The following is a 13,925-nucleotide window of genomic DNA, read 5'->3' as shown; positions in this document are numbered from 1 at the left end:
ATGAGTTTTCATGTATTTGCTATAGACAGAGATAGGCAGTCAGAGAGAAACCCTCTATTTGCTAGTTCACTTCTTAAATGACAGCAACAGCAAGACTTGGGCTATGCTGAAACCAGGAGCACAAACGTCCATTTATTATCATTTATGGGTGCCAGGGAACCAAGCATGTGAGCCATCTTCTATTCACTTCCAGGATCACATCAGCACAAAGCTGTACTGGAAGTAGGAGCAGGTACTCGCATATGGCACTCAGATGTGGCATATGGGCATCCCAAGGCAGCGTCATAACCACTCCAACTGAACTCTAAGATGATAGTTAGTGCTATTTGCATTTGAAGAAGTTACATATATCACCACCAAACATTTAACAAATGTTTCAGGGCCCAGTGCAGTAGCCTTGCAGCTAAAGTCTTTGCCTTGTATGTGACAGGATCCCATATGGGTGCCAGTCATTGTCCTGGCAGCCCTCCAGCTCCCTGCTTGTGGCCTGGGAAAGCAGTCGAGGACAGTCCAAAGCCCTGGGTCTCTGCACCTGTGTGGGAGACCCAGAGGAGGTTCCTGGCTCCTGATCGGCTCAGTTCCATTCACTGCAATCACTTGGGGAGTGAATCAGCAGGAGGAAGATCTTCCTCTCTGTCTTTCCTCCTCTGTACATATCTGATTTTCCAATAAAAATAAAAAATAAATCTTTAAAAACCTGTTCCAGTGTAGAAATAACTCGATGATATTAAATACAGAAAGAACAATGTGATATTTCATACAATACGGCAATAAATGGAGTCATGAAGAGGGAGAGTCTAGCCACAGTACTCAAAATAAAAACAATGACATAATGGGAGCCAGGTTTGAAACGTCTAGAAAACCCATGCGTGCACGGACCTGTAAAGGTGTTCAATGAGAGCTGCCAACGTTGCTCGGTTGACCCCTGGGAGAGTGCGTATAAACGCCCCATACTTCTTTATTCTTTCCTTGTCATCCTGTGCATCTGGTAAGGAAAAAAAAATCCTTAAGGCTAAATAATTATCAATTTTAAAGCAGAAATCATTCATATGTTTTAACAAATGGTACAAATGTTCAAGCTTCTAGAGCAACCACATGCATGTATTCATGTGCAAATGCCAAAGCTATCTGCTTTAGCTCTTACAATCCCTTGTGATTTAAAAAAAGAGAAAAACACTCAAAATGTGAGACTAGCATGGTTTTATTTTTTCATCTTATACTTTACAGAATAGCAACTTCTAACAGGAATACATTCAACTAATTTCTTAAACTGCAGTACAAAGTGGAGAGTTAAACCAAAAGCATTGCGTGTAGCTGTGGGAAGGTTTCTTTATGCACATGTGCAAACGACAAGTCTGATCTTTTTTCCCTAGGAAATCATAACAATCTCACCAAAGCTACAACACTTCCCAGAGGTGCAAGCTGTGCATTATCCCTCTGATGTAAATGCATCATCCTTTGCCAGCACTGGTACCTACAAGCCATTGGAAAGGATGAGCGGATAATGGATAAGGTCATACGCTAGCCTGAATACTACGGTCCAAATATAGACGGATGGATTGCCTTTGTCTTGAGCAGAAACTGACAGGACATTACCTTCAAATTAGCCAACTCTAAGATGTTAAATGGTTTTAGAATTCATAGAAAGGCACCTCAGTGGTCTAGCGTCCACAAACGGGGATCGTCCAGTCACCTGATTTGGCCTTGCCAATGCAACCGCACAAACAGGTTTCCCACTCCTGATCTAGATACAAGATGTACACTAATGGTTTGTTCTTACCTAGCTAACACAGGAAATAAAAGACTATTTTTAAAAAATTTTCTTTTTAAAAATATTTGTTTATTTGTTATTTGAAAGTTAGAGTTACAAAAAGAAGGAGAGACACAGGACAGCAGCTGGAACTAAGCTGATCTAAAGCCAGAAGCTAGGAGTTTCTCCTGCGTCTCCCAAAAGGGCAGGAGCCCAAGGACTTAAGCCATCCTCTGCTGCTTTCCCAGGCCACTGGCAGGGAGCTAGACAGGAAGCAGAGAAACATAATCTGGTGCCTATTTGGGATGTCAGGTGCTACAAGCTTGAGGATTAACCTGTTGAGCTACCGTACTGGGCCCCTTCCAATGCCTCCCTCGACCCCCAATTAAATATCTTATACCTACTTTGCTACTCAAGGGTATTGCACTTATATATTCCTTCTCAATCCTAAGCATCTTTCAAAAGATGGCTTTTTCATTTTCCACTTAGCTGTGTCTGTTCTTTGCAGAGAGGCAGTAGCACATTAATGATTCTGTAACAGTGCACAGTCACCTGCCGAGGGCATCAGAATCCCTGGGGATATGAGAAACACTGCGCCATATTTTTCAAGAACACTCCTATTCAAAACTGCAAGTGATATCTCTTTTGTGTCAATTTAGTCTGCACATGAGATCTGTACAAGGAAACAGGGTCATATAGACTTTTGTGACCTAACAGAGCAAGAAACGGAAAGACTCGCGTGACAGTTAAGATACTACCGGAGATGAGCCATTCCCTGTACAATCCAAATATTTACCCCTGCATTATCCAGGTTCTAACTATAGGGATAACAGGTTATATTTAATAAAATTAATACTACTACAGCTCCTGGAATAAGACACCACATTACGATAGGATACATTCACATACCTCCTAATGAACTGGAATTTTAAAATGAAGACAAGCTTGGGGGGAAAAAGTAAAGCAACAGAAAATATAATCAGAAAACTGACTAGCCACTGAATCAGCTCATCTATCTCAGAGGGAATATGTGCATCATATGAAGAGCGGATTGCCCAGCAAGGCACCCTCAGCCACAGCGCCAGGATGGTAAAGAGGTCTCCTCTGAGGCCACTCCAAGGACGGACACCTCCTCTGGGGTCAGTCAGAGAGCTGTGGTTCATGCTTGGCGGATCCTTCATGAACCTCTTCTGAAAACTGACCGAGCTATTTCAGCTGTCAATGCAAAGGGCTTAAAGACCATTTGATGCCAATATTCAAAGTGTTCTCTACATAAACTCTCAAAGAATTCACATCCGGGTGAAAGGTGAACAGATACCCTTCTGCCACGGGCTCTCCGCGTACAGACTGCCTCCTCCTGGCGGACTGACCCGAGTCAAGACTTCTTTGTCTCTACATTTTACAACTTTAACAAAAACATATTTGTCACATAGTTGTTATAATAGATTTTGCAGTAAAGAGCCATTATCAGCTTTTCAAAAATAGAAATACTACAAATAACTTCATGGAAAATACAATAAAATCTTCAAACAAAAATGAAAACTACAAGAAAACTGGGTTTAAAGAAATGCATTTATGTATTTTCATATTTTAACTCCCAGAAAACTAAACAATTAACTGTGATTATAGTTAACTCCACTGGTTTGAGACATACGAGGGAGCAAACAAGAGATGAATGGATTTTGTAGATGAAGAGCTTTACATAATCTACTTGCTGACACTGATATGGGTCACTTGGGATAATTGTCACACTATGTATGATTTGTGGCGATACTGACAAGGAATCACTTCAAATTTATTTATTTTATATAGAATAAATCAATGTCTTCAGTAAGAATCTCATTTCTTGAAACAGGTTAACGCATAAGATACCAACAGATTACGAACTACAGTTTAATTCAAGGAAAACTGTTAAATACTGAAGATACAAAACTATTATTTTGGAAACATAGATGAGAAATTCTTGGTGTCTTATTAATAAAAATAATTGACATTAAGCAGAGAGAAAAATTGGAAATATGCGATTAAAAGAAGTATAATATTTCTTTTTAAAATCTTATGTTTTAATAAGAGGCATTGCTGTAGACAGATTACAGATACAAAGTGATATATTATTGAAATCACTAAGACACCAGTTGTTAACATACTATTCTTCTGGGTAATCTCTTAAAAATGTCTCATTACATTCTTGGTGTCATAAGATGGAAAGGAAAGAAATAAGAATGAAGTACAACAAATAAAATAAATACAATAAAAATAATAAAATAAAATTAAATTAATAGAATAAAAACAAAGAAAAGACAAAGGAGCAGCATGTAGAAATTTTATAAAGTGAACATTGATTTAAACACCTTGTTTTATTTTCAACAGAAGACGGTATATGGGGACTTGAATGCAATATTTCAAGGTAAAAGCAACATAAGCACTAAGAAATCCACCTAAAAGTAACATAAAACCAGGCCTAGAACGCACGCCCTACGGAGTATCACCGCATTTCTTCTCAGGTAGCTGCTGACACCTGCCGCAGGCGTTCCACTGTAACTCAGGCATTCATCCTGCTGCCTGTTTTGTGCCTCACCTAAAGCAGAGATCCAGTAAGGGTAGAGCTCCTTGGCCAGCAGCGCATCATCAACGTCACAGAGGAAGCGCTTCAACACACCCGTCACGTCTTCAAGCCGATGCTTTCCAGCCCTCAACTTAACGCTTCTTGCATCCTTTTTGAAACTTTCCAGGAGTTCGCTAATGTGCGAAGGATCACCATTCTTTTGATAGATGTACTTGCATCCCAAGCCTTTGTTAAAAAGAGGTACACGGAAACATTTAAATAGGAGATGCATTATGAAATCTGATGAAGAAAATTATGAAAAAAAACCATCAGGCTACCAATGATATAAGCAAGCATGGAGCACATGGTGCTTCTTGTCTATGATGTCAATCTTGAGAATGTCAAACAGATACACTGCTCCATCCTCAGCTTTCAACAAACCCTCACGCATCCCTTCCTTCAGTTCTCCATAGTATCTTTTAAAATTTTTCTTTGGGGCCCAGAGTGATAGCCTAGTGGCTAAAGTCCTCATCTTGCACATGCTGGGATCACACATGGGCACCAGTTCTAACCCCTGCAGCCCCATCCAGTTCTCTACTTGTGGCCTGGGAAAGTAGTCGAGTACAGCCCAAAGTCTCAGAACCCTGCAACTACGTGGGAGACCTGGAAGAAGCTCAAGGTTCCTGGTCTTGAATTAGCTCAGCTCTAGCCATAGCAACTGACTGGGGAGTGAATCAGCGGATGGAAGATCTTATTCTCTGTCTCTCCTCCTCTCTATATGTGACTTTCCAATATAAATACATAAATAAACAGACAGATAAATAAATAAAGTAATAAATATTTTAAAAACATATTTTTAAAAATTATTCCAAACTACACACTTAATTGTCTCACTGACCAAACTGAGGCTTCAATTTCGCAATCTCCTGACCACACCTCTGTCTATTCATTTTTGTCTTTTCCTATATTTATTTCCTCTCAGTGAGGAGATAGCTCACCTCTTTTTCATCTTTACTGATTCATTAAATACTCCGCAGACAGGGTGAGAGCAGAAGAGATTAGGTTGTTGAAGATCATGAGAACACAAAATAAAAATCCCTACCAGTCTTTCCCAAGCCACTCAGGTTTCTATTTTGTTTCCTTTAAAATGAAGTTTTGAGTTCTACAGTCTCATGTTTGCTGTTCTTTAAACACACAATCTTATTTCTGTGCACAGACCCCATGCTGAGACCACTTTCATCAAGAATATCGAAGACATCTTTTCCCATGATTTTCAGCTTTTATCTAATGAGAACCCCCTGCAGCTTCTGACACTCTAAATGAATCTGTTAAAGCTCTTTACATCTCGTTGTTTTCATAAAATCAGGATTTCATTTTCATCTCCTCTGTGTTCTGCCATTTATAATTTACTGGAGATTTCAGGAATCCATGTTTACTTCTTCTCTTCTCCCACAGCCTGTAACAGTCTCTGGGTGTAGCCATTCAACTTCATCATTTCGATTATTACATACACATTTTAAAATAATTTTCACTGAGAATTTAATTTCTAAGGTTTCATACACGCATATGTACTGTCACACCTACACACAACACACAGGCAGTGATTACATTAAGGAATCGATTGTTTTGCCTCATCACTGCCTTCACCCTCCAGTCCTTAAAGTTCTTGTTCTTTTACCTCAACCTATGGTGGTACATTTTCCCAAACCCCCTTTGCAGAGTTCCAACTTTAGGAACTTTCTAAGTCATGTAGACTTAACACCATCTCACTTTGAAAACTTTCTTCCCTTGTGTGCCATATGCTGTAATTTTTGTGACCTTGACTCCTCCTTACCTTTCCCTGACTCCCACCCACTTTCCTTCAACAGCTTTCGAGTCTCTCTTAAAAACGGCAGCTGCAGGATGTAAAGGACTCATTTGTTGGCGTCACCAACAACCTCACAAAAATATATGCTGTCCTCCCATTGCCTATAGGCAAAGGCTGAGGATGTTTTGTTACTGTATTTAAAATGCTCAGTGAATGGACCTCATTTCCTGACTTCTGTTTACACCCTTTCTCTGGCACATTAACTTCTGTCATGGAACTGATTATCAGAAAAAAGTCTCAGTTCTCCTCTTGGTATTCCTGTCCGCTTCTTAACCAGCTCCCTCCCCTTAGGGCTCATGACACCAATCATTATGAAACCCTCTACTACCATACTCACTCTGGATGAAATATACCCCTACCCCACTGATGACTGTGGCAACCCTACAACACAGAATTCTGTACTTAGATGCACTTGTTCACTGGTTTCTCTGTGATCCATACTGTGTAAACTGCTGCATGGGAAGAGTTATATGCTTTCTGTATATATCCAGTAGCTACAGTACCTAGGAGAACTCAGCAACTATTCAACAACTAACTTCCTAACACACAATTCTACACAGACAACACAACAACAAAAGAAACAACTGCAACTGCAGTCTAAGGCAAGAGGTTCCTACCTGAATGAACTTCTAATAGCTGGCACACAAATAGATTTAGTGAACTAAATGAACATGTGAACCCATTTCTGTTTATAAAAATTAAAATGCATTCCACAAGAATAAATAATAAATATACCCAAACTCATATTGTGAACTTAGTCAAGTTCAAACCCTGACATGATGAGCACTGAAAATCTGCTGTTTTCGCCCAGATATCAGTAAGTTTGCAGCAACTTCTTCTACAAAGGTTCTGAGCCAACCAACTGGCATCCTATGATTACCAAACATTTTCTAATTCATGTCAAATTTTTCTACTTGCTGCTAACAATGAGGTTCCCCTACACTTTGCTCATTTAAACAAAAAAAAAGCTTCAGCAGCTTTATACCTTTAATACACAAGTTAATGCACCTTGTGTTAGAGTTATAAAGTAGCTATAATGTATGAAATTTAGCTGAAAACAATCTAGTGCTTAATGGTTTTAAATTCAAATAAACAACATAAAGAAACTTCTGATTTCCCTAGAGAAGCATTAAATTTGTTACACTAGAGTTAGTCAAGTTATTTTAATCATTTGCCAGCTGAAGAAAGATCCTACGCCATTATGAAACTAACATGATGTGAAAATTCCTCATGAGGTTATACGTGCAATTCATTTATGCCTGCAAAATGCAACCATACTAATACTGAACGATAGCAATATGTGAAATAACCTCGTTTATTATTCTCAAATAAAGATTATTATACCTGAAAACATACACATATTTCATCATAGGAAAGAACTTCATCCATGAAGGGTCATCCACGTGAGAATGCACATATTTTCAATAGATATGATACAAACACAGTGAACTTATACCTTAACAAATAACTGTATTTGGATTACATATCAAATAATTAAAATACTCTCCTTGGAGAAAAGATTAATATATTCTATAAATTTAACTGCCAAAATTTATTTTTTGTAGCATTGATTTATTATGGGCATTGCCAGTGTCCCACAGCAGAACACAGTCCTTAGCTTTGTTTTCAACTTTTTTACTGTATCTTCTTTGTTTTCATTATTTGGACCAGTGGCTGACAGGCAGCAGGCACTCAATAAAGAAAACAAGGAAGAAATAACAGAGTTCTCGTCTGTAATGGTCTTACTATTATACCTTTTTTTCTATTGAAAACATGCAAAGATATTTCCAATATCAGGAGAGCAAAAAGAAATCCTATTTGAAAATATAGTATCAAGCATTTTATTCTTTTCTGCAGCTCTGATCTAAATAAGTTACAGATTGAAATCTGGAGTTGATCATTGGTCCAACAAATAAGACACTAAAATTGCAATATCCTGCATCAAAGCACCTGAGTGAGACTGTTGTTGCCATGTCCTAACCCTGGCTTCCTGCCAGTGAATATCCCTGGTGACACCATGATGGCAGTGACCCAAGTCGGGAACCTGCATTAAGTTCCTGGATCCTGGGGTGGACTGTAAGGCCAGGGCAAGTGCAGGAATCTGGAGAGTGTGCCAGGGGATAGAAGTTCTCTTTACATCACTGTCTCTCTGCCTCTCAAAATATAAATAAATGAATGAGTGAATCAATCAATCAATCAACGAACAAATAAATAAAAAAGAAAATCTTAAGGCAGAAATATTTGTATATTAGAAAAATGGCAAATTTTTTAACCCTTAAGAGTATGACGTATATACACAACCAGGAAGGAAAATAAAGATGAGAAAAAGTTATATTTCAGGTGAATCTAAAATACCATCATAACACATGAAGTTAAAATGAAGCTAGAGCATGTAGATACAGATAAACTTTTTTATCGGCAAACTCTCTGTGTTGCAAATAGCCAAAATTATTCAAACCAATTCTCATGCTCCTTAATAGGAACATTCAATTAAATACAATGTTGGATGAAAAATGCACACACAATTTGAGAGCAACGCAACAGAAATCAAAATCTTTTATATGTTGTTCCAATTCTATACATGTGCTAAGCGGAGCTGAGTTACTCTTTATGCTATGCTTGTAATATCAGAAAAATCACAGTCCTCAGTATTTTTTATACATTTTACAATGTAGATTTGTTCAATCTGTTATTTAACAATCCTTCACTCATAAAAAGAAAGGAATGAGAGAAGTGTATTATGCATTCTAGCTGACTTTTATTGAGAGAGCGAATGGCAGTCAGCTGAGCAGAGACATGCCTTTTATTCTCCACTGGTGCACTTACAAATGAAAAGGGCTTAACTTAGTCCAACAGAGGTACCACTGGAAAAACGGTAGGAATGACAATGTGAATAGTAGGCGGTGAATAAAAACTCTGTGATACATACCATACTGTGTAACAAATGCTATGCAGCTGTTCACGATAATGGGTACGTCATTTTTGCTGAGCTGCTGATCTTGTAATGCATTACCATCTGTACCTGCTGCTTTTTCAATTGCTGTATGCCAGACTGTGAAATCCAACTTGGTGTGCCCATGGATGTATAATGTACTGGAAAGTTAAAAAAGCATTTCAAGTCATAATTCTGCAATTTTATTTTAGACTTTTACTTCAAGACAGATTACCTCTATAGCCAAAAATACACAACCCTGTCTCACCCGGTGTAAGAATAACCCTGCTTTTTATTCCTCATCATCTCTGGCTTCCACTCACTTTCTCTTTTGCTGGGACAGTCACCTCTCTCTAGAGAATAAAGGAAGTTTTCTGAAATGACAGTCTCTGCCCTTACCATCCTCCAATGCCTTTCTTCTTCTAAATAACTCTCGTTTCAAGGATCTATACTGCTCTCTAGCAAACACTAACAGCTGCACAAAAGCACACAGAAGAGCCTACTGAAAAGGAGATCAGAGGATAAGATTATTCTGCTTGTAAAAAAAAAAAAAATGAACTCCATGATTCTAATCGATGTTCATGAAGTTTGTGGAAATTGTGAATTACGAAAAAGTCTACACATGAATTCCAAAAACTTTGGACCAAAAGAAACTTACCTTTTAAGCTTTCCGACATAAAATGCAGAAAGAACTTCAATATGTTTCAAGATTTTTGGACTGCTAGTGACTTCTATAGAAAGTAATGTACTACCATCTAATTTTACTTTTATTATAACACTCTTTCAAAACTTTCCTCCTAACATTATGGTCACTCATTTTCTTTCCCAAATTCTTTCTGAGCAACAAGGTGTAATCTCAGTGCTAACAGACAAGTCCAGGCTCTCCAGAGACATGACATTCAGGCCAGTGGTTTCATTCCCCTCATGTTAACGGCTCACATACAAATCCATGTCTCCAGGCAACAGCTTTTTCTGACAAAACCAATCCTGCTGCAAAACTGGAGCAGAGAGCAGTAGATGGGGGACTGTAACTAACATTTCCAAACTCAAAGTTTAGCTTCCTATTTTACCTACTTTGTGATGGAACATAAACTATCGACCTTATCTGTGTCTGAGTTTTGTTTAGATAATCAAGGTGCCCAGCATTATACTCGATAAACAGAGCATTATTAACTAGATAATACACTCAAATACTAAGGCACATTTGGTTTTTGGGACATTATCACCTTCCTGTCTAGCAAGTATCTCAAACCTTTCTTTCCCTCCATACCAAACTGCTCCGGGCACTCAATTTCTCAACTTACATGACCAGATATCTAATACCAATTGACTATTGACTGGTCTCTCCAAGTCACTGCCACACGAAGTCAACCACAAATTTCTGTTGACTAGTCCATTATATTTACCCTCCTCTTCTTCTTTGCAACACTGGCTGACATTGTCGTGGAACAGGTTAACAAACTGTATGCCACACTGGAAGCCATATGGGAACTCTGGTTCTAGTCCCAGCTCCTCTGCTTCTCTAGCTTCCTAGAAGGCAGAGGCAGCAAAAGACAGCCCAAGTTCTTGGTCCTTGCCATCCATGTGGGAATTCCATCCTAAGCATAGCCAATCTTGCCTGTTGTGATCATTTAGGGTATATGGAAAACTGGTTTTGGCTGGCCAACCCTGGCTGTTGTGGCACTTGGGGTGTAAACTAGCAAACAGAATCTCTCTCTCTGTCTATATTTTAAAAAAATAAAAGACTTTATAAAATGGTCTATACTTATCTTTCCTACTTGTACGTTACATTCCCCTAAACTCAAGACATGATAGGGCAAGGTGACACATCTTTACATTTTTGTCATAAACATCTTCACCTTTTTGACTGGCTATTCCACTCTCCCTCAAAGTTATATTCCACATACTCCTACCAATTATCTCACTCTACTTATTGTGTCACCAGTTTTCTTTCTTAGTCTTCTAATAGCTACATGCCTTCAATTGTACAATCTGTTGTGTCTAAGTGAATGTGCTGATCATTAGCTCTCCAAACCTTACATGATCAAATTGCAAGACCTAGAGGTGGGGACTTCTGTTGTAGTGTGGGAAATATACATGATAGATAAGGACATGACAAACAAGATGAGAGGTTACTGGCACAGTGTCAGTGAAGGGATCAAGCAAGAGAAGTATTTCATTCTCTCTCACCAATACACAGGGCCTGGCATTTGTAGACAAAGAATCACCTTGAAATCCTATCATCAAATATAAAATTCCACTTGAATTTGGAATTCCAGATATGTAACATAATTACCAATGAATTTCACATATAACTACATTGGGGTTAAACTATTTGACAAATGTTTTCATGCTATGAGGGGGCTACCAGGAATTTAATCCAACAAGGGAAAAAAAAATGGCTAGAGGAGCCCTGGGATGTAGGGAAGGCAGAGAAAAGAGAGGTGTTCCCTTTGAACTTTCTGATCATCACTGACCCTAATGGAAAACAAATACTAATAAAAAATGACAACAATAACTTTCTATTTTTGTTTCCTTACAGTGTTCCTGTAAATTTGGTGAAATACAAAAATGTGTTCACATCATAGAATCTAAACATTATTAAAACAAAAAAGATACAGTGACAAGCATTTTACCAAACCTATTTCTGACCTTGCTATAACTACTTTTGCTTCACTGACACTGTAATCCTCATCTTTCATTTTCTGACAACTTTATCTATTGTTTTTACATTTCCACAACACAACAGCATTCCTGACCTGTGGGTCTTGTAATTTTGTTTCTGAAAAGTTCTGACACTTGTTGTAATACCCCTGACAAGTTTAGCCTTTTCATTTATCTTACATCATCTTTAGCTTGGAAAAATTCTAGTGCAGGGCATATGTGTCTAAATGAAATCATATAACTCAGGACCTTTTCCTTGATAAATATCAACCACTACACTTCATAAACAACATTAGAACCTGATGAACTCATAAGTTTGACAGACTTAACATTTCCATGACTTTTATTTATTTATATAGTTTTTTACCTGATAATTAAGTTTTAAATGTGAACTGTTTTCTTAACAACAATAACCAAAAAACCCTATGGTGTTGAATATTCCTGAAAGCAGAGAAATAAAGACATAATTTGTTTCCCCAAACTATTTCTGTTACACTCTCACCAACAGGTGCACATACACAACAATGCACACACTGTAAAATGAGAAAGAAGCTTAAGTTTCAAGAAACTGATGAAGGTTAAGTAACTCGGGGCGTATCCTATATATGTGTGTTTAGTACAATGAGCAGAGAATACAAAAATGCACTGTATTGGAAAATATGCTAAAATGTCTCTAGCTAGGAAACTCATGAACATCTGATTTCCTTCTTTATAGATGTTTATTTGCTTTTAATGTAATTTGAAAGAGCAACCAAGTCACCAGAAAGGAAAGATCTTCCAAGATCACCCAAAAAAGAAAAACCACACACAGCTTCCATTCTGCCTTCAAAGGCTCTTTTGGTCCATAAAACATATAAGGAACAGGATTTTTACAAGAAAATCTTGGAAATGTTCATTGTATATTTTGCTTGAATGTCTGAGGATTTATTTACCAATCAATGTGAAAGGTAGTTAAAGATATCAAGACCTTCCATCCACGATTTCATTTCCCAAATTGCAGGAACAGCCTGGGCTGGGCCAATGCAAAGTTAGAAGCCTGAAACTTTTAACTATCTCTAAATAACCTCTCCACTCTAGCTGGAAACTGGAAAACAGGAACTGGCAGGAAATGTTATAAATCTGTCAGCAGCTTCAGGGTGCCTGATTCCTCAAGAAAGGAAGAGCTCTAATGTTTTGAATCAATATCAGACGAGTACTGCCACTGGAACACACGGGGAAGTCTTGTTACAAGCCTGCTCAAAACCTGTAACGTTGCTCTTCTGACCACAGAGGAAATCCTAATCTGTACTTTGCAAAATTGTTTTTTAAAAAATTCATTAAAATGTATTATCTTAAAATACTTTTAACTTTGTAAAAAGCCTGAAATTTTTTTCCAGAGTCTGACAAGTCATGAATTAAACTCAATTAAAAATAATAATATAAATGTCCATCAATTTTTCAAGACACACTGTCCTACAATTCCTCTTAAGAAATTAAAAATTAAGTAAAATTGGACTAAAGTTGTTTCCAGTTCATCTTATTTCCCTGAACCCACTATTTTCATCTTTCAAGAAATCTTTGAGCTCAATAGTTTTTCATGCTGAAATTCTCTCTAAGATTTCAGATCCAGATAAATACATCTAACCTTTGGAAAAAAAAATTATTCTGACCCCAAGATAAAGAGATCTAGTTTTCTGCATATGTAGTCACAACATAACATTTATTTTTCATTAAATTTATGTCTCAGTACAAAGCTATATTTTGAGTTAAATGAAACAATGTTTGACATAAATAATATAAACTGTACAATACAACTTTTGCTAAATACCCATACATTCCCTTTATTCTAATACTCTTCAAACTAACACTGTCTCATAACGTATACCTGAAGAGTTCCTTTATTTATGTAGCATTTGTGAGTGTGATGAGAGAAAAGGCTCTTTCCTTCGCCTTGGCAACACTGAGATTAAACCATCTCCAAGAATTAAATCATCAGAAAGTTACAAAAGCAGTCAAGCTGATATTGTGGGCAATTGGCTACTGTTTAATTTGCAATTACATGCACAATTTAGAAACCAATTTAAGATAATTTAGCCTCCAGAGGATTGCTAATGTATCAGCTCCCATAAAACACAATTCAAGGAGGACAAAGGAAGAATCATAGGGAGTAAGTTGATAGAAAGCAAAG

General features: G+C 37.6%; 1 protein-coding gene across 3 annotated transcripts in view; it reads right to left on the bottom strand.

Annotated features, from left to right (window-relative positions):
* Positions 1-13,925, bottom strand: part of LOC121166504 (arf-GAP with Rho-GAP domain, ANK repeat and PH domain-containing protein 2) — a 172,104-nt gene that overhangs the window by 46,249 nt on the left and 111,930 nt on the right. For all 3 annotated transcript variants that reach the window (XM_040995670.1, XM_040995669.1, XM_040995671.1), the window contains exons 20-22: positions 9,092-9,255; positions 4,329-4,541; positions 880-985 (exon numbers count right to left, since the gene is read on the bottom strand). In XM_040995670.1, coding sequence (XP_040851604.1) covers positions 880-985; positions 4,329-4,541; positions 9,092-9,255 — 483 coding nt within the window. The remainder of the gene's footprint in view (positions 1-879; positions 986-4,328; positions 4,542-9,091; positions 9,256-13,925) is intronic.

The sequence above is a fragment of the Ochotona curzoniae genome, unplaced genomic scaffold, assembly GCF_017591425.1.
Source record: "Ochotona curzoniae isolate NIBS_2020 unplaced genomic scaffold, NIBS_Ocur_1.0 patch153, whole genome shotgun sequence".
Classification (NCBI taxonomy): Eukaryota; Metazoa; Chordata; class Mammalia; order Lagomorpha; family Ochotonidae; genus Ochotona; species Ochotona curzoniae.
The sequence above is the reverse complement of the archived record's forward strand: the minus strand, read 5'-3'. Positions and strand labels throughout refer to the sequence as shown.